The sequence below is a fragment of the Furipterus horrens genome, unplaced genomic scaffold (assembly GCF_987537825.1).
Source record: "Furipterus horrens unplaced genomic scaffold, mFurHor1.1.pri manual_scaffold_9, whole genome shotgun sequence".
Classification (NCBI taxonomy): Eukaryota; Metazoa; Chordata; class Mammalia; order Chiroptera; family Furipteridae; genus Furipterus; species Furipterus horrens.
In genome coordinates this window covers 94768402-94794926 of record NW_028327179.1, presented here as the reverse complement: position 1 = coordinate 94794926, position 26525 = coordinate 94768402, and the positions used below count along the sequence as shown (strand labels likewise).

Genomic DNA, 26525 nt, shown 5'->3' with positions numbered 1-26525 from the left:
TCCCCCGCCCCTCGCCTGGCGTCCTTCCCCCCATCCCCTCGGGCTCGGCCGCGCCAGGGGCCGCGGGCCGGTTCCCGAGGTGGCCCAGGCGCCCCCCCAGCCCGCCCCTGGCGCCGCCCGGCCGGCCCTGCCCGCCGCCCCCCGCCCTCCGCCTCCGCCCACCCCCGCCCTCCGCCGCCCTGCCCCCTCCCCGCCCAGCAGCGGTCGCGAGCCCCGGCTCTCGGTTATAAGATGGCGGCGCTGAGCGGCGACGGTGGTGCGGAGCAGGGCCAGGCTCTGTTCAACGGGGACATGGAGCCCGAGGCCGGCGCCGGCGCCGCGGCCGCTTCCGCGGCGGACCCCGCCATCCCCGAGGAGGTGAGTACCGGCGCCCCCTGCTCCCCTGCAGTCTCCTGGCGCGGCTGGCCGCTGTTTATTTGGGGGAAAGAGGTGGCGCTGGGGGCTCGGATGCCCTCAGCCACCTTCTCCTTTGGGCTCTGCGGGTGGGAGAGGGGCATCCCCCCTCGTCCGTCTCCGTCATGTCATGCAGCTCCTCGCTACGTAAACACACACCGCGGCTGGCGGGGGGGGGGGGGGTTCCCTGGCCCGCACCCCGGCTTGGGGGATCCGGGCAACGGCGGCGGAGCAGGAGGCTGTCCATAGGGGGCGAGACTCAGCGTTGGTCCCAGAAGGTCACGGCTGGCTGGAGGGAGGCAGGCTGGCATCCCCGGGCTGTTTTCGGTATTTCGGGCGGGGGCCGGGGAGGGAGGCTGGGGAGCGAGGCGGCGGCGTGTAGGTGGAAGATGGGGGCCGGGAGCCGCGGCCGGGATCGCAGCCCGAGTCACCGTGGTGTCTGTAATGATGACAGTGGTCATGGGATGGATGATGGGGCGCAGCGGTCTCTCGGCTCTCCCCGGCGGCCCCCCTTTTCGTGGCCTCCCTTCTACTTTTCTGCTTGTTTGGGGCTTTCTCTTCACCTGTTTTACCCAGCGGTCGGTTTTGCTTTAGTCGTTACTTTTTCAAACCTAAACCTCAGTGTTCCCGCTCTTCCTTCCATCCCGATCTCAGCCCCCCCACCCCCACCCCATTCCCGGTCCTAATGCTTGTCCGCGCTCTGTCGCCCCATCCCTGTCCCATCTGCCGCTGGCCTGCCCTCTGACCTCAGCTTCTACCTAAGACCATTTTTGCGCTTCTCTTGCCCCAAGTCTCCTTGAGGTCCCCGACCTCCTTCCAGCGCTCCTTGACATTGTTATCTGTTGTTACCCCCCGCAAACCCTTCTGGACGCCCTGGGAGCTGCTTGCTTTCTGAATCCCGAAGCTGCCAAGATTCCATCAGGTTTCACTTGCACTTTTGGGTCGGTCTTCCATTGTCCATTCACACCTCTTTATGTATTGCTGCCCATTAAAAGAAAGAAGGGGGGGGAAAAGAATACGTTTGATGGCTTGCATTCTGTGGTCCTTTGTGTCCCACTTTACTCCTTTCACTTTTTTAAAAAAGATTTTATTTATTTATTTTTAGAGAGAGGGGAAGGGAGGGAGAAAGAGAGGGTGAGAAACATCCATGTGTGGTTACCTCTCGTGCGCCCCCAACTGGGGACCTGGCCCGCAACCCAGGCATGTGCCCTAACGGGGAATCAAACCGGCGACGTTTTGATTCGCAGGCGGGTGCTCAAGCCACTGAGCCACACCATTGGAGGCGGGGGTGCGGTACGCCTTTCCCTTTTGTAGCCTGTTTTTGCACTATTCAGCCTCTTACCACCATGTCAAGTTACTTTATTTACATTTATCATAACCCTTGTCACTTTATTTACATTGTGTTTTTTAATGTTGTAAAATTTATTTCATTGAGCATTTGGCATTTTATTACGGAAAATAATGCACCATACTTTAGAAATTATGGGATAATTTAGGGCGTAACAACTGTGCTTTGCGGTGACTGAGCAGATAACATGCATTACTCTGTTGACTGCTCAAAGTTCTCTTTTCCTAGTAGTTACATTTCGTTTCCCGAGTCTTTGTAACGTCTCATTCTTTCTTGTCTAGGCAAATTTTTCCTGCTTCTTCATCTCTTTTTTAATTGTTTTTCTATTACAGTTGTCCCGGTTTTTACCCCCATTGCTCTCCCCTACCATGTGCACCTCACCCCAAAGATTTTATTTATTTATATTTAGAGGGGAACGGAGAAAGGGAGAAACATCCATGTGTAGTTGCCTCTTGCGCGCCCCCAAGTGGGGACCTGGCACACAACCCAGGCATGTGCCCTGACTGGGAATCGAACCAGCAACTCTTTGGTTCACAGGCTGGTGCTCACTCAGTCCACTGAGCCACACCAGCCAGGCCTTCCATCATATTTACTTTGGAGATTTGTCTGCTGTTCTTGTTCTCTTCAGTATTAGTTCACAGTATTTGTCACCTTCTTATTCCACCTCCATCTACACCATCTATTCCCATGATGTATCCTGTACCATTATTTGAGTTCCTCTAAATTTTCTCATATTTTTCTTTCTTAACAAAATTACACCATTTTCTACTTTACGGTTTGCGTTTTTGCTCAGATTGGTTTTCTCTAATATCTGTTCATTTCCCCCAATTTCTTGGATTCTGAGGGCAGAGCTTGTCCCTTCTTCCATTTCCTAGTTTATTCTGTTTTCCTTGTCCCTGGTTGCCATTCATTCTGCTTTGTTTCCTGGCTTTTGGTACTTAACTTGCTGAAGCTTCCTCTTGTCTTCCCTACACCTCCACATTCCTTCTTATTTATAAACAGCTTTGTTCCGTTGACATGGAAATTTATTTTTAGGATACATTGTTTCTAATGGATAAATACTAGGGGTCACATCTGCTGTCTATTTTCTCCACGATCGGATATGCCTTTGTGTTCCCAGGCACAGGTGCCTCTGGGCTTGCTTTACTCTGTGGTGCATGTATGGTTTTGCTGAATTTTATTGAGAAGAATAGATAAATTAGTGGGTATGGGTTATGAAATTGTAATTTTCTGATTATAGCATTGTTTACATTGAGAGTTTTGTTTCAGAGTTATTAGACCAGTTTGCGATGATATAGAGAAGGCTTTTGTAAAGAAGAATCTCTGCTATTTTATTTGAAGGGCCAGATAGTTTGAACTCGACCCTCTGAGGATTCTGACTCGGTGAGAGCTAGGGCGGTGGGTTTCTGCTTGGACACATGTCCAGGCAATTCTCACGTCTCAGTGCTTGAGAACCTCTAGGCTGGATGGACTTAAGCTTAAATTGACAGTAAGTGGAAAGCATATCCATATTTCCTGAAACCCCAAGGATACTTTAATTTTAATTAGTTAGAAGTGTTTCTCACTGCCTCCCTCACCCAGGCTTTAATATTTCATAGTGAATAGTAGTTCTTCCTTTACATTTGTTATAGAAGCTGATAATAAATGTATTTGACGGGGGGGGGGGATAAGTGATTAAAAATTGATCTCTTTAATATAAATTTAAATGACATGGATGGTAGAATAAGCTTCTCCAAGAAAGTTTTAAATTTGACATTGATATTAGTTCAGTGGAAACAAATGCACTGTGGTCTTCTGAGCTGTCTTCCCTATATGCACTTAAAGAGATAGCTTATAATTGCATGTGCATGGGAAGAAATGAAAATTTGTGCTTGTGTACAATGACATGTGTTATTCTAAAGATTTACCTTACGGGCAGTAAAATACAAGTTTAAAAGAAAATGTTTCCCAGGGAAGTTTCAGCTGCACTAAAAATTTTCTAATTAAGAGGGAAAGCACATTTATTATTGAAAAATTGGAAGGATATAAGTACAAATAGTAAAAAAATCATCTGCAATCTTGCCACTAAGATATAATTACATAAACAATTTGATGTACATATATCCATACACTCTTTTTTATACTTGTATAATACAGTGTATGTAGTTTTGTAATATTGATAATAGTATAGCAAAATATTTTACCAACCATTAGATATACTGCAATTTTTAAACTAAACATATTTTTTTGATATTCAGTTGTTTCTAATTTTTTTACTCTTGTTATCAAACATCTTAAACATAAAATTACGTTGAGAATTGAACAAATTGCATGTCCTGTATTTGTAAGTATTACTTTATAGATGCTTAAAATAGAATATTCTGGTAAATCACAAGAGCCTATTAAATTTTAATGATATGAATGTGCTTATACTTTTGGCATTAAACATTTACTTCTGAACATTTATGTTCCCCTGACATTACTTTCTGTCTTTCTATGACCATATGGTATAGTATGGGACAATATGTCCATATGGTATGATAAATACGTAGAAAAAATGTGTTGTAACAGGGTATGGTATTTATTAACTATTCTTGTGCTATGCATCTGGAGAAGGGAGCATCTTACAATCACATTGCAATTGTATTGTTTTTAAGATCTTCAGTTGCTAACCTTAGTTAAGCTGTGTAATGATAATAATGCATTGACTAAGCAGTATTCTGGAATGGAATCTCCTTTATAATGAAGTCCACTCTGCTAAAACACATTTTTATGAACCAGGCCAAACCAGGGTGGATTTTGTCATGCTCTTAATAAGTGGAAGTCCCACTAAGGTGTGTGCCTCTGCAGTTCTGGCTGTTGCCGATAATACTCAGAGGGATATATTCAAAGGGGGACACAACATGCCTGTGAGGCAAAACTGCAGAATAGCTGTGTGTCTGTTGTTGCTAGTGGTCCCTTTCTGTGCTCTTTCCCCTGATTTAATGAACTCTCTCCGCCAGTCATCCACTCACCTCTTCTCGAATCAGTCACTTACATATGTTAGTTAGTAAAGGAAATGATTGGTAGTAAACAGATAAGAAAGGAACCTTGGGACTGGGCGCTTGAATCCCTGAATGCCGTAAACCCGAGAGCAAACCTGATTTAGTTGTATTTGGATAATAGGCTAGAAACATTATATTAGGGTAACAGGCTAGAGAAGCCTGCCTTTTCTTAATCCCTGTCCCTTGCGTTCCTGATTAGGATGAAGTAGGACCCCATCATAACAATTGGAAACCTGAGTCCTATGAGTAGCGGGGAAGGGGGGAGGGGAGAAGCAGGTTAACATTTCTTTGTAGAGCGTTTTCTAAGATGATCCTTACCTTGCTCTTCCTTTTTCTCCACTCATAAAGGTGTTTTCTCCTTTAGAATTGCAAAAGTGCATTTTGTTTCCTTTGACATGTTGATATTAAGTTAGCTGAGTACTTAGGGAACATTTTTTGTCATAATCCCCTTGTTTTCTGAAATCCAATATGTCCCTATGCTTCCTGCATTTCTGCCTCAAATTACCACTAAAATAAGCCTTTATTGTCAGTAGCCCTTACTGAATTTTATATTCCTCCAAAGTTGAATTGTTTTAAGCCCTTTACTCCTTCTCTTTGCTTACTTTATGTACATTAATTATATTGTTATAGAACTTCTGGATTCAAAGTAGGTGAGCCTGTTCAGGGGCTTTTCTGTTAATTAGGAGAACTGCTGCTTTCGTAGTCGTACTGCTAGAGATAATGTTAGTACTGTGAGAGCCAAAGAGATGGCCTCATTCATTCCATTGTTCCTTCACTCCTTGGTGGCGGAATGGACATATTCTGGGAGGTAGTTTTTACTTTTTAGTTTCTTTTGGCTACCAACCTAATTCACTGTCATACATAATTAGCATGGTAGCCAGAAGAAACTCTTAACCTAACCTCCACCCTAACATTAAGCAATTATTTTTACCCCCTCTACCCTCTGAGATTATTTTGGTTTCCATGTTTTTCTCTTGGGCTTAAAAACTATTATTCTTGTTCCTTCCCACATGGGGGCTATGCATATAGAGACAGAGGTTGATGCCCAGTCCCATTACATTTCTTTCTGGGTCCTGGGGAAGCTCACGATATAGAAGAGAAAATCGCTCTGACCTCAGTTAACTTTATACCTTCCAGTAGATCTGGTTATGATCTTCACTTAACGATTAAAACAGAAAATCAGGAAATGTGCTCATAGGGCACAAGTCTTGAACACCTGACCAGTACAGGGTCATGTGACAGTCGGGAAGATAGTGTTCAGGCTTTTCTGTTCATGTTGTAAGTAAGGAGTGTTATTACAATTGTATTTGGCTACCTTGCGAATTTTGAAACTGCATTTCCAGGGAAAGAGAAACGTAACATTTTGGCAATCTATTTTCGACTCTTGCTCCAAAATTAGTGTGTTTAAAAAAAAAATTCATCTTTTTATTGTAAAAGACGCTTTAATTGTGTTTAAATTGAGAAATACTCTACTCTTGTTACATATTTTTTCTTGTACTAAATATGTAACCTTTAATAACACCTCAAAATTTGACTTTCTATTTTTAGAACAGCATAAATTAAATAAAATTTTAGTGTCCTTTGAATTAGTCACTTACCTTTGAGTATTTTTGAAACAGTTTAAATAGTGCTAAGGGTCTTTCCTCCAATGACCTAGGATTTTTAAACAGTGTTTTCTACATCACAGCATTTATGTTGTAAAGTAAATTTCTGTTTGGGCTTATGGATGTACTTCTAAAGTTAAAGGGGATACTAGCTTCAGCTACGTTGTAAATAGTAATTAGAACCTATATTTTTTGTATTGTCAGCTTGGGTCTAACCCCTTTCCCTCAGTTTTAAAGTTTATATTCTCTACTTAGAAATCTTTCCATAGTTTAGAGAGGGAAAAACATTATTAATTTAAGAGCCTTAACTAGATATGGTTATTTTTAAAAGAGTGATTAGCATGATTTCTTATAATATTAAATGAAGGTAATTTAATTCCCATTCATTATAAAAATGTGCTATCTTTTCTATGAATGCCAAACAATTATTGCCTTTATGTCTTTTTTACTATAAAAAGATAAAGTACTATTGTTAATCCTAAATAATTCACAATTACCTTTTTACACATCGTATAACTGTATTTCCATGGGAATAGTGTCAAGAGAACTTCAGGTAGGGAAGAGATGATGATTCAGTGTAGTCCTCACATTCCTACCCCACAACCACAGAAAGTGTTCATTTCTTCTTAGTTTTTATGTGCTTGCCTCTTACCTTTAAAATATTCCACCCATTCCAGCAGTGTCTTTTCATATTAGCAATAAGTTATACAATCTCAAGTTAGATTTTACTATACAGGAGGATTTAGTCCAGTGCAACTTTTTGATGACTATTGCAGATCATTTTTCTGCTACTGAGTTTGGCACTTAAATTAAGTTCTCTATATACAGCAGTACCCTTTATCTTCAGGGGGTACATTCTAAGACCCCCAGTGGATGCCTGAAACTGCAGGTAGTACTAGACCCTACACATAGTATTTTTTCCCTGTACATACATATATTTTGACTTAAAGGAAGCACTTTCCAGCTTCCCTTTGTCATATCCGAGTTACCAGCAACACTACTTTTGCACTTTGGACCCATACGGGTTTCTTGAATGCAAGTGCTACCATACCACAACAGTTGAGCTGATAAACAAGACGGCTAGTAAGTTATTAGTAAGTTACTGAGCGGCAGGGATCGCATACAGCATGAATATGCTGGACAAGGGATGGTTCACATCCTGCCCCGGACAGAGGAGGATGGTGTGAGGTTTCATCACACTATTCAGATCAGCACTCAACTTAGAACTTATGAGTGGTTTTTCTGGACATTTTCATTTAATATTTTCAGACTGAGGTTTGACAGTGAATACCTGAAACCGCAGGTTAGGGGGGACTACTGTATATGTTACTATCTGCACAGATTAGAGAAGAAACATGATCCGCTGAATAGTTGCAAACAGCGCTTGATAAAATTCAGCATTCGTTCATGGTAAAACCCAAAACAAATCAAATGTGATAAACTGTATCTTTTTTAAAATCAAGTTTTATAATTATGTTTAAGTATTGAAAGTGGTTCACCTGCAATTGGGAGAGAGAAGATTGTCTGTTAAAACTACTTATAAATTTGTAGTAGAAGTTCTGATCTTCCCTAAGTTAAGAAAAAGAAAATTTAAAGCATGACTTGGAAAGGAAGAAATAAAACTATCATTCATAGACTATATGATTGTATATTAGAAAATTTAAAAATATCTACAAATTATTATAAACCATGAGTTGCACAAGAAACTATTCTAGCAGCAGATAGGAAGGAAAATCTAAAACAGTATATTTCACATAGCATAAAAAATGTGATGTACACAGGAATAAGTCTAAAAAATGGCCTAAGATTTCTAGAAGCCTTATTGAAATGAATTATGTAAGTCCTAATAATAATTCAGCCAAAATACCATGTACATGGATTGATAGATGATAGTGTATAGATATTATTTGCCCCAACTGGATTTATATCTTTAATATAATCCCAATCTAAACCTTAGTAAGGGTTTTTTTTGTTTGTTTGTTTTGGTTTTGTTGTTTTGGTGGAGATTAAAAAACTGATTCTGAAATTCTATGGAAAATCCATAAAGGGCCAGTGTAGCCAGGACTCTCCCAAAAAAGACAATATGGGAGGACTGACTTCACCAGTTGCTAAGACTTATTACAAAGTCTAGTAATTAACAACACTGTCATGAGTAGTCTAGTGGTAGGCGGAGCAGTGGAACAGAAGAAAGCCTATATTTAATAAATTCCTTGATATATGATAACTATATTCTGGAAACTAGAAAAGCATGCCCTTTTCAATAAGTGGTGCTGAAAAAATTAGGAACAATTAATATGGACTTTTATACCCTAATATTCACAAATTCTGGATAGATTAAATGCCTGGATGTGAAATGCAAAAATATAAGGCTTTTAGAAGATAATATGAGAACGTATTTTTATTTGGAGAGCTTTTTTAGATTAAAAAGCTAAAATTATTATATTTCATTAAATTTAAGATGTTATTCTAAGAATCACCATTAATCACCATTATTTCTTTTTGTACTAATAAGATAAAATAGTGCCAATTAACCGTGATGTACTTACTGATTGTTAGCCCTGGCTGGTTTGGCTCAGTGGATTGAGCGTCGGCCTGCGAGCTCAGTGTCGCTGGTTCGATCTTCCAGTCAGGGCACATCAGAGAAGGAAAACTCTGACTCCAAAAAACCTCCGCTGCCTTGCGGCATACCTCTTCAGGGGAAAGGCTAAGGGAGTAAACCCCGACAGAAAATCCGGAGCCGGAGTCCCTAAGGCGGTTTGACGTTGTAGTCAACACCGGCAACTCCTGCGGCGCACCTGAAGCCAAGCTGTATTGACTCCGTCTTTCCCTTGGACCCTTCAGCTGCGAAGAGAGGGGGGGTCTGCTGCATGGGCAACAGCAGACCCTCCATATCACCCTGCCCAGGCTCTGTAGCTTCAGCGTCATCGCAAGATGTCGATTCAACACGGGAGGAGACAGATACCATGTCTCTCCCGAGTCGGACTGCACAGCCATTCTCGGCGGTGCAGATAGACACTTAGGAAGCTACACCATCGTCTCTCGAGACGGACGGCTGCCGACGACGACGACTTACTGATTGTAAAATGCATCTGTATTCACTTTTAAAAATATTTTAGCATCTTGTAAGTGATGAAACATAGTGCATTTCCTGAACTCCCTCCCATCAAAGGCGGATGCAGTTTAGGTTCTATCAGTTAGATGAATGCCCACAGTTTGGAAGGCAGAAGGACAGGGAAGCTTTGTTTGTGCTGCTGTTGCAGTTAGTTAGCAAAGTTGTAAGCTCTGAGTGAGTAGAAGCTGTGGAGGTGTCTGGGCTGAGCATTCCAGTGTTTAATTCCAGCTTCATGGGTCCGCCAGCCACTGTTGGACCTCTGACTTCCAGTAATGCAGTGGCTGCTCCTGCTTCCCAGTCCATCGTATTATGAATGATATGCGTCTTAGTCCTTGTATTAAATGCTTTTATGGTTTGAAATATCTAAACTGGTTTTTCTTCTTTTTGCATTGGGTCCTGCTTAATACATTTTTATTGGCTCAAGGTATTATTTAATGTTTAATTTATTTATTTAATTGTGGTAAAATATACATAACAATATTTATCATTTTAACCATTCATAAGTGTACAATTCAGTGGCATTAAATACATTTAAGATGTAGAACCATCAGCACCATCTATACCCAAAATTTCTTCATCATCCCCAACAAAAACTCTACCCATTGAAAAGTAATTCCTTCTTTCTCCCTTCTCCAGCCCCTGGTAACTTCTATTCTACTTTCGGTCTTTATAGATTTGCGTATTCTTGATATCTCATGTAAGTGAAATCATACAATATTTGTCATTCTGTGTCTGGCCTATTTCACTAAGCTTAATGCTTTCAAGGTCCATCTGTGTTGTGAAATATATCAAAATAACCGCCAAACTGTTTTCCCACCAGCGCTCCATTTACATTCCCACCAGCAATGCATGAGGATTCCAATTGGTTCACACTCACACTAGCCTAGCACTTTTAAAAAAAATTATAGCTATCTTAATGGGCATGAATTGGTGTCTCAGTGTGAGTTTTGTATTAAGGTTATTTTTTCTTAGTGACAGTTGCTCAAAAATCTATATAGAATCTAAAATCTAGCTCTGACTGGTGGGGCTCAGTGGACTGAGCTCCGACCTGTGAACTGAAAGGTCGCCGGTTCGATTCCTGGTCAGCGCACGAGCCTGTGTTGCAGGCCAGGTCCTAGCTGGGGGCGAGCAGGAGGCAACTGGTTGATGGATCTCTCCCTTTCTTCCTCACTTCCCTTCTCTCTAAAAATAAATGAATAAAATCTTTAAAATCTAAATAGAATTACCATATGACCCAACAGTTCCACTCCCAGGAATATGCCCAAAAGAGTGAAAACAGACTTGAATAGATACTTGAATACTGCAGGTTCATTGCAGCATTATTCACAATAGCCAAAAAATGGAAACAACCCAAGTGCCTGTCAACAGCTGAATAGATTTAAAAATACAGTATGTACACACAGTAGACTGTTAGTCATAAAAAAATGAAGTTCGGGCAAATCGTATAAAATGATAAACCTTGAAAACATGGTACGTGAAATAAGCCAGACACAACAGGACAAATATATGATTCCACTTGTATAACGTACTAGAATAGGCAAAGTCGTAGAGACAGAAAGAATAGAGGTTACCAGGTCTGGGAAAAGGGGGGATGGGAGTCATTGCTTAATATGAGACAGGTCAGAACTTAGTGTCAGATGGAACCTAGTCTCACCTCTCACATAGTGCAGAATTTCTCCTGCAGCATCCCTGACAAGTGATTAAGCATTCCTTTAAATATCCTTAAGAGTAAGGTAGCTTGTTCCTCTGCTAAATATCTTTACCATTAATAAAGATATAATGTGGACCCCAAATACACCTTCTTGAACTTCAGTCTCTAGATTCTAACATCATCCTAGTTTAGGCCTCGGGGATAGTGTAGAACAATCTGTTTCTTCTTTTTGTCCCAAACTCCCACTCTCTCACTGTTTGACATGCACACACACCTTTAGACCTTTCTTTGACCCTGTTTGCTTGCTGTTTGCCTTCACACGGATCATGGGGATCCCATCCAAAAACAAAATACCTTCCCTGACTTGGTACCCTCTTGAGCTTTCGTTTTCTCCTTCTGGTCACTTAATGCCTTTTAGTACTCACTCAGCTCATCTTCAAAGTCAGTCTTCCATTTCTTATTGCACAACCAAATCTGTTCTTTCAAAGGCCACTCTGTGCCCTTAATAGTCAAGCTGCCTGCCCTCTGAGTTAGTGTCAGTCCTGCACATCCAGTGGCCTGGAGTAGTTTACCTTAATGTGCACTGACATCATGAAGTCAGCAAGTCCTAAACTAAATGGTTAGTTTTCCCTTAAGGTTCCTCTTCTTGTCATATTCTCCCCTTAATCATAACTTACACTTGAAATCTGAGAACATCTCTGATTTCTGTTGTCTGTTTACTTTGTGCACTCAGGGGAGCCATTGGGATTGGGATTAGCGCCCTTATAAAAGTCCTCAGAGACCCGATGTGTGCCTTCCTCCGTGTGAGATTACAGCTGAAGGCACCATCTGTGGACCCCGTAGTGCGTCCTCACAAGACACCAAATCTGTTTGGCTCCTTGACTTGGACGTCCCAGCCTCCAGATCTGTGATAAATTTCTCCTGTTTAGAAGCCCCCCAGTTTATGGGTTTTTGTTTTTGTTTTGTTTTTTAATTAAAAAATAAGACTGTCACTGCAGTATCCCTGATGGTTAGTACAGCTTGTGACACTAATATTGGGCTTTTATAAACTATGTGTCAAAAGGATGCTTTATGTTTAGAATTATATGATAATATATCTAAACACTTAACATATTATTGTGCCCTACACGTAGCAGGTACTCAATAAATGGTTCTTCTTTTCCTAGTAAGACATTTTATACTTTACATTCATTGGTTACGTTTATTTATTCATCTTTGTAAAATTGAAAACGAATATTGAGATCCTTTGTGCTGGTTGTGTGCAAGGTGCTGTGATATAGAAATAGCAGTCTCTGTCCTCAAGGAGCTTATAGTCTAGAGGTAGAAGCAAACCAGTAAGTCAAGAATCAAGGACAAGGTTGTGTTTAAAGTGTGCCCCAGGTGCAGAGGAATCCCAGGAGGACCTAATTCAGAGTAGGCGGAGGAGAGGGAAGACAAAGATTTCGTGCAAAAGGAAATCCTTAAACTGAATTTTAAGTATTTAAGATGTATAAGACCTTTATAAAGAAAAGCAATTAAACCTAGGGGCATAAAGGAAGCTCTCAGTAAATGGAGTTCCGCACCGTGTACTGAGGATGAACTGGAAGAGTGAGGAGTGAGTTTGATAAATGTCAGTTTTTCTTACATTCTCAGTAGCTTTATTGAAATCCAAATCCCTTTAGTTTTTCTGTGGAACTTGACAACTCGATTAATAGTTTCTTTGGAAGTAGGAAGAGTCAAGAATTGCCAAAATATTCTTAAAGAACAATGGGAAGACTTCATTAATCCATTTTTCTGTCAAAAAAAACTTGAATACTTGCTTATGTGAGGCACTACTGGGCCCCGTTATTACCTTGGTGGATAGAAGACATGACTCCCACCCAAAGATCATATTCACGTTCAGTTCTAGTGATATCTAGGGTTTTTAATAGACCACTTCCTAAAATATTGATGAGTGCCAGGACTACCAACAAACTTAATCACTCTAATTTTATTACCTGATTTTTTTTTATTTAAAGTTTTCTTGGTTTTAATGTTCTTTATATTTTCTTCTATTAGTTTTGTTAATTTCTTTTAACACTAGGAAGCCTGGAAGTAGACAGGTTTTATTCTAAATAGATCTTTAAGATGTCACTTGGATGACAGCCTTGTTAGAAAGGGGGGGCCGGGGTCTGCTGAGTGATGTCCAGAGCAGCTACTTGACCTTGAGCAACAGGGAGGGTAACTTTGAGGGTCCCACAGGCATGAAATTTGAGGCCCAGCTTGGAGGTGTCTGAGGAACCAAAAAAAAAAAAAGGAAAGGGAAGATGAATAACAAATTGACAGGTGATACTAAATAGATAGAGCTTGCTAATGAATTTTATATGCCTTTATGGGTTTAGTTGGTAAATACATACTGCCTGGCAGAGGAGTTAGGAACAGGTACACTTGCCTGGAACAGTTGCTTACCATATTAAAGAAATGAAGTGCCTCTTACTATGCATAAAAACCAATTCCTAGTAGACTGAAGATTAAAAAGGAAAACTCAAACCTATTTTTAAAAGGGGGCATATTTTAATGAGCTCAAGGCAGGCAAGGATTTCTTAAGACTGAAAACACTAACCTTACAAAAACTGATAAATTCAACTACATTAAAAATACTAAATATTAATAGGAACTTCTGTTTATGAAGACCTTAAGAAGCTAAAAAGACAAGGCACAGAATAGAAGATATTTGCAATACACATGTATGAGTTGCTATTGCTGTATAGTCAAGTATCCCCAAACTGAGCAGCTGAGAGCAACATTGACCTCACAGTGGCTGTGGCTCAGGAAACCGAGAGCGGCTTGGCTGGGTGGCTCTGTCTCCGAGTGTCTCTTGAGGCTGCAGTCAAGGTGTCCGCCAGGCCTGCAGTTATCTCAAGGCTGGACGGCGAGAGGATCTGCTCCTGTGTGCTCTCCGCTGGATGGTGGCAGGCCTCCGAGGATCCACTTCCAAACTGACTCCCGCGGGTGTGTTCCCTGGGCAGCATGGCAGCTGGCTTGTCCCGGAGTAGAGGATCCAGGGAGAATGAGAGAGACACGTCTTTAAGGTGGAAGCCACAGTCTTTCTCTAACTGAATCTCGGCGGTGAGGTACCGTCACCTCTGCCGTATTCTGTTCTGACGGGCTTCTCGTGAACACAGTAAGTGCCGCCTGCGCTCAAGGGGAAGAGGCCGTACAAGGACTTAGCTGGCAACAGGAGAGGATCATTGAGGGCCGTTTTAAACGTTACCGACCACAACACGTAAGGAATGAATGACTGCTATGAAAGATACACGTAGAGAGCTATGGATCACTAAGACAAAGACAGAACAGTGAATAGAAGAAGGACAAAAACCCAGAGAAGTTATTTGATTTTAAAAAAGAAGAAATTTAAATGACCGATAAACATATAAAAAGATGGTTAAGCTCATTAACAATTACGGGAATGGAAATTAAAACAAGAGGGCACTTTGTGGAGACCAAACTGGCGGAAATGAAACGTTTGACAGTCTCAAGCATGGGTGAGAATATTTAGCAGTGGGAGCTCTTCCACTGCCGGGGGCAGCGTGAGCTGGGGAAACCACTTTGGAAAATCACAGGATGTTCTACAACCAGCAGTGTCCCTTCTCGGCTTTACCCGAGGTCCATGGTGGTCAGACTCGAGTGCCTCGGAGTCGCCCGGAGGGCTCACTGAAGCAGACTGCTGGGACCCAGCCACAGAGTTCCTGATTCAGCGGGAATGAGGTGACACTTGATGGCGTGTACATCTAACAAGTTGCCAGCTGCTGCTGGCGCTGCTGGTCCAGGAATTACACTTTGGGAACCAACCGTTACCTAAGAGCAGCGATTTTCAACCCGTGTGCTGCAAGAATATTTAAAACACGAGATACCTGACTGTTTAGTCAGGGGCGCTGACCTCTTTTCCCTGGCACTGTCCAATTAAAAAATGGCAGCGGCCGGTACACCGGTAGCTGTCTGGTGTGAGTGCCCTGTCTTGAACCGTAAATACATAGGTCATATAGTAGAGTTTCATCGTGCTGGTCCATTACACAGTAAGGTTGCATCTGATGGTTGATTCTTGGTACCAGAAATCTTTACATACAAGTATAAGCACCTGCTTTTGTAAAAAGTCACTGGAGCAAAAAAGGGTAGCTAATTACTATTACTATTATTATTATTTGTAAGTCCATTGTATGTATATAACACATTTATGTGTGGGTTATTTGCAGTTTTGGGGGGGTAACTTTTGACTGTTGTGGATAGTGCCACTATGAGTATTGGTGTACAAGTATTTGAATTCCTGTTTTCAGTTCTTTTTGGTGTATATCTAGGAATAGAATTGCTGGGTCATATTGTAATTCTATACTTTGGGTTTTTTTGTCTTTTGTTTTTTAATTTGAGGAATCGCCAACTTTCTACAGCAGCTGTACCATTTTACATTCCCATTAGCAAGGATCCAATTTATTCATATTCTCACCAATATTTGTTCTTTTTTGTGTTTTTAGAAAATAATAGCCATCCTGGTAGGTGTGAGGTGATAGCTCATTGCGGTTTTGATTTGCATTTTCTTAATTGCTAATGATTCTCAGCACCGTTTTACGTGCTTGTTGGCTATTTTTTGTATAGCTTTGGAGAAATGTCTATTCAAGTCCTTTCCCCGTTTGGGGGGTAGTTTTTGTTTTTACTTTTTTTTTTAAGATTTTATTTATGTATTTTCAGAGAGAGGGCGAGGGTAAGGGAGAGAGAAAGAGGGAGAGAAACATCGGTGTGCAAGAGAAACATCAATTGGTTGCCTCTCACGCACCCCCAACCAGGGCCCTGGGCCGCCACCCAGGCCTGTGCCCTGACCGGGACTCAACTGGCGACCTCTGGGGTCGCTGGCTGGCACTCAGTCCACTGAGCCACACCAGCCAGGGCTTTACTTTCTTGATAATGCTTTTTATACAAATATTTTTTAATTTTGATGAAATCCTTTTTTGTTCTTTTGTTGCTCGTGCTTTTGGTATCATAACTAAGAATCCATTTCCAAATTCAGGATCATTAAGATTTGCCCCTTGTTTTCTTCTAAGAGTTGTGTAGTTTTAGCTCTTATATTTAGGTAATTTATCCATGTTGAGCTAATTTTTTCATGTGGTGTGAGGTATAAGGGTGGACGTTTACAGAGTAATTTTCTTCTGAGCACTGCTATTACTGTATCCCATATTTCTGGTATGTCGTGTTTTCATTTTCGTTTTCTGAAGTTATTTTCTAATTTTCCTTATAATTTATTCTTTGACTTTACTTGTATATTCATAAGGCACATCGTGTGTATGGTTTTTTCTTTATGGTTTCATGTTGGTATAGGGTACTGTTGGCCTTATAAAATAAGTTGGAAAGATTTTTTTTTTCCCTGAATTTTCTTTTTTTGTAAGACATTGTGTAGAATTAGTGTTATTTCTTCTTCAAACATTTATAGACTTTGCCATTAAAACCACTTGCATCTAGAGACTTCTTTTTAGAAAGGTTTTTAAAATATGAGTTCAATTTCCTTAATAGTTATAGGATCATTTAGATTATTTCTTCCTCTTTGTGGGAAGATTATTTTGTGTGCAGTTTGAGGTATTGATTCATTTCTTCTAAGGTTTTGGGTTTATGTACATTGAGTTTTTCATAGTATTCTCTTATTACTAACCTCTTAATGTCTTTGGGGCCCTGTAGCTTACTCTTCTTTAATTATTAATGTTGGTAATTACGTCTTTTTAAAAATTGATGTTTTTATTTAGTTTATGAAGTTTTATTTATTTACTCTTAGAGGGGAAAAGAGGGAGAAAGAGGGAGAGAAACATCCATGTGCAAGAGAAACATCAGTTGGCTGGTTGCCTCTCACACGCCCCAACTGGGGACCTGGCCCACAACCCAGGCAGGTGCCCTGACCAGGAATCAAACTGATGACCTTTCAGTTCACAGGTCGATGCTCAATCCACTGAGCCACACCAGCCAGTGCTATTGATGCTTTTAAAGAACCAGCTTTGGTTTTATTTATTTTTCCCTTTTTTGTTCCTGTTTTCAATTTTATTGATTTCTTCTCTATATTATCTGTTCTATTTTGTTTGAGTTTATTATGCTTTCTTTAGTTTCTTAAGGTGAATTTGAGACCCTTTTTCCCGTAATACAATGGTGTAAATTTAATGGTATAAAGTTCTAAGTACTAATTTAATTGCATCCTACAAATTCATTATGTTTGGATATAGGTTTGCCAGTTTAAAAGTGTTTTCTGTTAGTTTCCTTTGTTTTTCATTACTCTATTTTTCCTTTTTATTTTTATTCCATTTTATAATTGCTAGATTAAATTTGCTAATGTTATTGCTAATATTTTTTACATCTGTGTTTATGAGGGATGTTGGTGTGTGGTTTTGTCTTTCTCTTTGACACAAGAATTATTAAGAAATGTGTTGTTTAATAGCCAAATGTTTGGAGATTTGTCTATTATCTTTGTGTTTCTAGTTTAATTATATTATGGTCAGAGAACATAGTTTGTATTCTTTCAACTTGTGAGGCTTTGTTTTGTGATTTAGAATATGACCTACCTTGGTGAATGTTCCATGTGCTCTTTTTGGGGACGGGGGAGAATAAGTATTTTATTATTTACTTCTTTATTTTTAGTGAGAGGGGAAGGAAGGGAGAAAGAGAGGGAGAGAAATAGCAATGTAAAAGAGAAACATTGATTGGTTGCCTCTTGTACACACCCAACCGGGGCTCAAACCCACTACCCAGGCTTGTGCCCTGACTGGGAATCAAACCAGTGACCTTTTGCTTTGCAGGACAATGCCCAGCCAACTGAGCCACACTGGTCAGGGCTCCATGTGCATTTGACAAGAATGTGTATTCTGCTGTTGTTGAGTAGGGTATTACATAAACATAATTGGAACCAGTGAGTTGAAGGTGCTGTTCATTTCTACTGTATCCTTACCGATTTTCTGTCCACTAGTTCTATTACTGATAGAGGAGTGTTGAAGTCATCAAGTTTAATTTTGTGAATGTGTTTCTTCTTTCATGTTCTGCGAGGTTTTACTTCATGTTTTTTGAAGCTCTTTTAGTAGGTGCATGTGTATTAGGATAGTTGTATCTTCTCGGTGAATTACCCTTTTATTGTGGTGTAATGTCATTTTTTCTTTCTGGATTTTTTTTCCTTTGAAGTCTACTTTCTATGATATTAACAAAATAAGTACAGCTATCTTTTGCTTGGAATATAGATAATACATATATTTTCCACACTTTTACCTTACATGTGTCACTATTTAAAGTGATTTACTCATAGATACCTTAATGTTGGATATTTTTCATTCCTCTGACAATCTTTGTCTTTTAATTTGTATCGATAGACCATTTACATTTAATGTAATTATTGATATATTTGGATTTAGGTTTACCTGTTGAGCAGTTTGTTTTCTGTTAGTTTCATTTGTTTTTCTTGACTCTTTTATGCCTTTCTTGCCTTCTCTTGGTAATCTGTACATTTTTAGTATTACATTTTAAATTTATCTCCTGTGTGTGTGTGTGTGTGTGTGTGTGTGTGTGTTTTCTTTCATCTTGTCTCCTTATACAGTTTCTTTCATGATTACTCTGGAGATTACACTATACATACTAACAGTTTTGCTGTCTGCTTAGAATCAATTTTTATCCCCTTAAGTGGATTATAGAGATGTTACTCACTATGTAGATCTCTTTATCCTTCCCCTCTTTCTGTTATTGTTGTTTGCATATCCCATTTTTCTGCATTGAAAGTCCCATTAGGCAATGTTAAATTTTTTTCTTCCGACTATAGCAGTCCCTCTATATCGCGGTTCACTTATTGTGGCCTCACTGTATCACGGGATTTTTAAAAATATTATATGCAGATTTCTCGCTATATCGCGGGATTTTGCGGTACTCTATATGTATGTTGTTAAAGTTACATAGGTTTAAGAGTGTAGAATATGTTTAAGAACATAAGTAGTGTTTATAAAAGTATGGAAAAGGTTAATAAGGGACTGGGAACAGTTTATAAGTGTGTGGGATGGGTTTATAAAGCCTTAAAATACATATAAATACTAAAATAAGTGTAAGTTATTTTATGGATTTTCACCTGTCGTGGGGATGGGGGGTTCTAGAACGTAATACCCACGATAAGTGAGGGAATACTGTATTAAACTATACAAAAGATGTAAGAAGAAAATATTAATGTATTATATTTACCCAACTATTTACCATTTCTTTTGCTCTTCATTTCTGCTCTTCCAGTTTTCCTTCTGATACCATTTTTCTTCTGTGAGAAGAATTTCTTTTAGCAGTTCTTTTAGAGTAGATCTGTTGGCAGCAGACTCTCTTCATTTCCTTTTATCTGAACAGATCTTTGTTTTACTTCGTTGCTGAAAGGTATTTTCACTGGATATAGAATTTTAGGTCAATAGTTCTTTTCTTTCAGCCCAGCCTTTTTGTTCATGTTGTATTATCTTTAATTAAGTACAAACTTTTCCAATCGTGTCACCTAGAGCTCATTTCACCCGCTGCTCTGTTTGGCCGCCAGCCTCTTGTCTCTCTTCAGCAGTGGGGAGGTGGATACCCTTTCCACAGGGAAGGGAGATCCATGGTTTATTGCCTCTGCCGATAACCAAAATGTCGGAGAACCAGGTGGCAAAGCTGTTGCCATTGGCATCTTTCACGTGAACTACGTCAAAGGAACCAGGGTGTCTCTCTGTTGGTGATGCCAGCTCTTCCCTGGTTAGCACCTCTGGTTACTATACACAGGTTCCCGATGTCAAACTTGATGAAACAGGTAATTGTGCAAGTCTCCAGATAAATCCGAATGGTGTTGTTGACCTTGATGAGGGGATCAGGGTAGCAGATGGTGCCAGCGTCATGGGTCACCAGGTGCGGGATGGGTTTGGTGCTCACATAAACCTTCCTCACGTTGCACAACTTGTACTTGGCCTCCTCTGGTGTAATACGATGAATGGCAAAGCAACTCTTGGTGTCATAAGTCAGACGGAAATTCTCTCCGGTCTTGTCAGTGCTGATCACATCCATAAAACCAGCAGGATAGGTCACATCAGTTCGGACCTTGCCATCAATCTTAATGAGCCGCTGCTGCAATCTTCCTTTCCTCATCTCCTGTTAGGGCGTACTTCAGTCTGTTCCTCAAGAAAACGATGAGAGGCAGACATCCTCTCAACTCACGGGGACAGTAGATGGCCAGGGAGCAAACAGACCAGCCGGTTTATCCAGCATCTGGTGCTTCGGAGCTGCCACACACTTCAGATGCTTCTTGGGACCACGAGCCATGGCTGCGCGCGACACAGAAAGAGCCTTTCTCTCTCTCTTCCTTCCTTCCTTCCTTCCTTCCTTCCTTCCTTCCTTCCTTCTTTCTTTCTTTTTCCTTCCTTCCTTCCTTCCTTCCTTCCTTCCTTCCTTCTTTCTTTCTTTTTCCTTCCTTCCTTCCTTCCTTCCTTCCTTCCTCCTTCCTTTCTTCCTTCCTTCCTTCCTTCCTTCCTTCTTCCTTCCTTCCTTTCTTTCTTTCTTTCTTTCTTTCTTTCTTTCTTTCTTTCTTTCTTTCTTTCTTTATTAATATAACATCTACCCATCATACATCAGACACTTTTATTTAAGTTAGTTAGTTAGAGGGTCAGTTGGTTAGTTATTTTCCTCATCTGAGGATGTTTTCACATTGCTTTGAGAGATGGAGAGAGAGAGAACATCGTTGTGAGAGAGAAACATGGACTTGGTTGCCTTCTTGTACCATCGAGCCTGTGACCTTTTGGTCCATGGGATGGCCTTCCAGCCAACTGAGCCACACCAGGCACGGTCCTCTCAGTACTTTAAAATGGTCCACTGCCTAATGGCTTTCATAGTTTCTGATGAGAAATCCGTAGTCATCAGAAATGCTATTCCCCTATAGATTATGGGTCATTTTTCTCTGCTTTCTAGGTAATTTCTTTGTCTTTAGTTTCCAGCACTTAGTAATGTGTATGAGTGTGTATTTTATGTATTTATTCATCTTGGGATTCATTGACTTTTCCAAATCTGTAGTTTTATGTGTTTTGTCACATTTGGGGAGGTTCCACCCTGGCTGGGTAGCTCTGTTGGTCAGAGCATCATCCTGATGTGCCAGTGTAGCAAGTTTGATCCCAGGTCAGGACTCATGCAAGAATCAACCAGTGAATGAATCAATAAGTGGAACAACAAGGCAATGATATTCTCTCTCTTTCTCTCTCCCTCCCTGCCCCTTTCTTCTCTCTCTCTCAAATCAATTTAAAAAAATTTTTTTAATTGAAGTTTCAGCCATTGTTTCTTCAAATATGTTTTTTTATTGCTTCATTTTCCTCTCTTTTTGGAAGTTCAGTGACAGAAATGTTAGAGCTCATTATTGTTTCATAGAACACTGAGGTTCTGTTTATTTATTTTAATCCTTTTTCTTTCTGCTGTTAAGACGGATTATTTCTCTAATCTATCTTCATGGTCACTGACTTCTGTATCTTCCTTTTGCTCTTGAGCCCAGCCATTGAGTTCTAAGAAATCTGTTATTGTAACTTTTAGTTCTAAGATTCCTCTTGGTTATCCTGTCTTCTGTTGCTTTGCTGAGACCCTCTAGTTTTCCATTGGTTTCAAGAGTATTTTTGATTGCTTGTTGAAGCATTATTATTATAGCTGCTTTAAAGTTTTTGTCAGATAACTCCAAAATCTGGGTCAGCTTGGGGTTAGTATCTTTTGTCTTTTCCATGAGATTTGGGATTGTCCTGGTTCTTTGTATGCTGAGTATTTTTAAATTGTTTTCTGGATATTTCAAATATTATGTTAAGAGAATTAATCTGACTGGAGTAGGAATGACAGTCACATGGGTTCACAAGGAGCCATAGAAATACTCTGTGGCTCTGTCTTCTCCTTTTTTGCTTTAGCTGTGATCAGGAAAGAGATAGACTAAACCTTTTTCTCTAGTTACCTGAGTCAGAAGGATGATCTGACTTGGAAGTAAAGGGAGCTACCTGTAAGGACTTCTGGGGCTAAGATTACTGGGAACCTGGGAGCTATGTATACTCTTTAGGTAGGGCTTTTTACAATTAGTTAAGAACTGTCATAAATAGAACTAATAACATTAATGAAAAAGTATGGAACAACTTTTTTTTTCAAGTTTCATCATATAAGTTTAAAGTGTAGTTTTGAATATTTTTGAAATCTGTTTAAATTTTCTTATAAGTTAGTGTGGAATAAGCAGGTACATCTTCATGTCAGAGCTCATAGAAAAGGCTATATTTTTTATTTGATTATCACAATAGATTCCTTATGTATATAAAGGAAAGAATTATTAAATTCATTTTTTTGACCAAAGAAAGTCATCTTAAAGCTTTAAGCAGAATAAGACTTTCAGTAGATGTCAGAATAGTTTTAAATCTCCATCATTATCATTACTTTGCTTTGTGGCACATGTATAATCTCTGTTAGTGAATGTTACCTAAATGCTCTGCATTTTATAGTTTCCCCCTACACTCTCATGACAAGAAAAGCCTTTGATTACCTTTCTCTTTTTTTTTAATATGCTTTATTGATTATGCTGTTACAGTTGTCCCAATTTCTTTTCCCTTTGTTTCCCTCCACCAGTGAGTGACCCCACCTCCCTCCAGTTGTCCCCCCTCCTTAGTCCATGCCCATTGGTTGTGCCTATAGTTCTTCTCAACATCTTCCTGTCTACTCCACTCCCTCCTACTATGCTGCTTAATTCCTGTACCATCTCCCTCCTTTTCCCCCCTTTCCCCTCCCCACTGACCTCCCCCCAAAATGTTCCCAATACCTATAGTTCTTTTCCCACTCTCGTTGCCTACTTAGTCTGCCTTTGTTTCAATTCCCTAACTTCTGTTGTTGGTTGTTGTGAAACAGTTTTCATTTTAATGTTCATAGTTTTAATCCTTTTTCTCCTAAACAAGTCCCTTTAACATTTCATATAATAGTGGTTTGGATTTGATGAACTCCTTCAGTTTTACTTTGTCCTGAAAGCACTTTCTCTGCTCTTCTATTCTGAATGACAGCTTCGTGGGATAGAGTAATTGTGGTTGTAGGTTTTTGCTTTTCATTACTTTGAATATTTCTTGCCAATCCCTTCTTGCCTGCAGAGTTTCTTTTGAGAAATCAGCTGATAGTCTTATTGGGACCCCTTTGTACAGAATTCTCTTCCCCTCTCTTCCTGCTTTTAAGATTCTCTCTTTATCTTTAATCTTTGACATTTTTATTATAATTTGTCTTGGTGTGGTTCTCCCTGAGTCCAGTTGTTTTGGAACGCTCGGCTTCCTGGACCTGTAAGTCTATTTCCTTCCCCAAGTTAGAGAGGTTCTGCTTCATTATTTTTTCACATAATTTTTCAATTTCTAGTTCTTCTTCTTCACCTTCTGGCAACTCTATGATTCGGATGGTGGCCCGCTTATTAGCTGTCCAATAAGTTTCTGAGCCTCTCCTCATTTTCCGTTTCCTCTTTCTGCACTGGTTGACTGTTTGTTCCTTCCCTATGTTCTGATTTGTTGATTTGATTCCTGGTTTTCTTTCCCTCACCACTAGTTTCATATGTGTTTTCATTCATTTCAGCAGGAGTAGCCTTCATTCCTTTCCCATCTTGCTTAAGATCTGCTGTTAGGTCTGTAAGCATTTTTATAAACAAAGCTCTGAACTGTGCCTCAGAAAGATTTCCTATCTGCTGGTCCGTTAGATTAGATATTTGCTGTCTGGTCAGCTGCATCACTGGGATCTCTATCATGATCTGTGCCATCCTGACAGTTTTGTGTTTACCTTTGCTTCCTGGGCAGGGCTGTCACGCTTCCTACACTTTAGGGGGCGGAGCCCAGTTCACTCGTCACTACTGGGTGACCCATCTCACCACAATGTGATGTTTTCTGTGGGGGTGGGGGTCCAAGATGGATTCCTGCTGTTCACTCTCCGCTGGGAGACCGGGAGCCTCCTCCTCCGTCCCCACGCCCTCTGGGCCCCACAGTCTGAGGCAGTGGGGGGTCTGCCTTCCCTGGCATTGGAATCGCGAGCTGATGGGTCTGGTCTGCAGCTGGGGGTGCTCCCCAGGCACTTCTCACCTCCCCTTAAATATGGTTGTCTGTGCTTGCCGTTGCCGCTGCCACCAGCACAGCTTGACCTCTCCTCCTGGCTTTGCCCCTCTTACCCGTCCTGACAAGCACCACTTGATTATAACTTCATATGTTGGACTTCCATGTAGCTTGATTTTCTGGAGCTTCTGGTTATTTCTGGTTTTGCGTTAGATGTATTCCTTCTTAGCTATGGAGGAAGACAGAGGGTGTCTGTCTAGGCCTCCATCTTGGCCAGAAGTCTCTGATTACTTTCCTTTAAATCTGCTCAGATATTCCTCTTCCATCCTCAGATGTGGAGATTTACATAGAATGATGATCACTCTTCTGTTCCCTTTCCCCTTCTCCTTTTCTCTCTTCTCTTTTGATTGAATCTATTTAAATGAGATTTATTGAATGTACCAAGTTTCTGTGAAAGTTACCTCCTTGTCTTAACAGTTTTTACTCTACCTTTTATTTATACTTGATAACTTGATTATAACTATTTGAATTTATAAGGTTTATTGTTGATTAGATTTTTAAACTGATTTTTCTTAAATAGCACAGTTCATTTCTGTTCATAACACATTGAATATTTCTGGCCTGCAAAGTTTTGTTTTGTTTTGTTTTTGAGAAGTCAGCTGACAGTCTTATAGAGGCTCCCTTGTATGTAACTAACTGCTTTTCTCTTGCTGCTTTTAATTTAATATTCTTTGTATTTAACCTTTGACATTTCAATTATGGTGTCTTGGAGTGGGCATTTTGGGGTTCATCTTGTTTGGGACTCTGTGTTTCCTGGACTTGTCTGTCTATTTCCTTCACCAAGTTAGGGAAGTTTTCTTTCATTGTTTTTCAAATAGGTTTCCAGTTTTTTGTTCTCTCTCTTCTCCTTCTGGCTACACTTGAAGTTGTCCCAGAGGCTCCTTACACTAGCCTAATTTCTTTGGATTCTTTTTTCTTCTTGCTGCTCTGCTTGGTTATTTTTAGCTTCCTTAAGTTCCAAACTGCAGATTTGATTCTCTGCTTCATGCACTCTACTGTTGATTCCCTGTAAATTGTTCTTTATTTCAATTATTATGTCCTTTGTTTCTGATTGGATCTTTTTTATGCTGTTTTGGTTCTCACTAAATTCATTGAGCATCCTTATAATAAGTGTTTTGAACTCTGCATCTAATAGATTGCTTGTCTCCATTTTGTTTAGTTCTTTTTTTCCTGGAGTTTTGCTCTGTTCTTTCATTTGGGCTGTGTTTTTTTGTCTCCTCATTTTGGCAGCCTCCCTGTGTTTGTTCCTATGTATCAGGTAGAGCTTCTACATCTCCCAGGCTTGGTAGAATGACCTAATGTAGTAGATATCCTGTAGGTTTCAGTGGTGCAGCCTCCCCAATCCCCCAAGCTGGGCATTCCAGGTGCACCCCTTGTGTGGGCTGTGTCCATGGTCCTGTTATGGTTGAGCCTTGGTTGCTGTTGGCAGGTCAATGGGAGGGATTTATCCCCAGGCTGATCACCTGGAAGGACTGGCCACAACCACTAACCTCCACTCTGACCTACACTGTGGAAAATCAACTGTACAGGGACCCATCCCGCAGAGTGGGGCTCTGGTGTCCGTTGGGTCTGCCCCTTGAGTGTGTTGCTTGTGGAGGTGGCTGGGCGGTAATGCTTGGATGTGGTCTGAAGCTGTCCACTGGGTGCGCTGGCTCGGTGGCCTTCCAGGAGGTATAGGCCAAGGTCAGCCGCTGCCTGTGTTCTGGCCGGGACTACCTGGCATGAGCTACAAAGCGATCTGCAGGTCGCTGCTACTTGTGCTGGGCTTGTAGGTGCCCAGGCAAGGCCAAGCTGCAAACCAAGGTCGGCTGCTGCTGGTGCCAGGCCTGGGGCCACTGACTGAGAGGTACGGGGCATGTTGAGGCCAGATGCTACTTGTGTGAGAGATTTTAGGAAAATCCCCACTGAATTACAATGCCAACACAAACCATGTGCCATGGATATAAATACCTGTGCCTCCGTTTCATTCCCTTTGCTCTGTCTGTCTCTGCCTATACCGTACTATTGCTTTATGCCTTATTGTCTGGCGAAACCAGTCTTGTTCTCCTTACTATTCAAAATAGTTAAAAGGCTGTCATTTTGCAGCGCTTCCATAAGCATTTTAAAGTCAGATTGCTAGATTCCATGGAGAGAAATCTCTTTTGGGATTTTGTTTATTGCACTGCACTGAATTAATTTTGGGAAAATTGAGATCATTATGATACTGAGTTTCACATAAAAGAGAAGTCTCTGTTTGCCTTCTGGATTTACCAGTTTTATTCTTCATGTCTTGAATGTTTTTCGTGCTTTTTTCTCTGCCT

At 40.6% G+C, this 26525-nt stretch overlaps 1 protein-coding gene and 1 pseudogene across 3 annotated transcripts in view; one reads left to right on the top strand and one right to left on the bottom strand.

Moving 5' to 3' along the window:
- Nucleotides 1-213: 213 nt before the first annotated feature.
- BRAF (B-Raf proto-oncogene, serine/threonine kinase) overlaps nucleotides 214-26525 on the top strand; it is a 108530-nt gene continuing 82218 nt past the window's right edge. For all 3 annotated transcript variants that reach the window (XM_090287593.1, XM_090287592.1, XM_090287594.1), the window contains exon 1: nucleotides 214-357. In XM_090287593.1, coding sequence (XP_090143719.1) covers nucleotides 232-357 — 126 coding nt within the window. In that variant the 5' untranslated portion in view covers nucleotides 214-231. The remainder of the gene's footprint in view (nucleotides 358-26525) is intronic.
- LOC150002225 (small ribosomal subunit protein eS4, X isoform-like) lies at nucleotides 19632-20413 on the bottom strand (annotated as a pseudogene).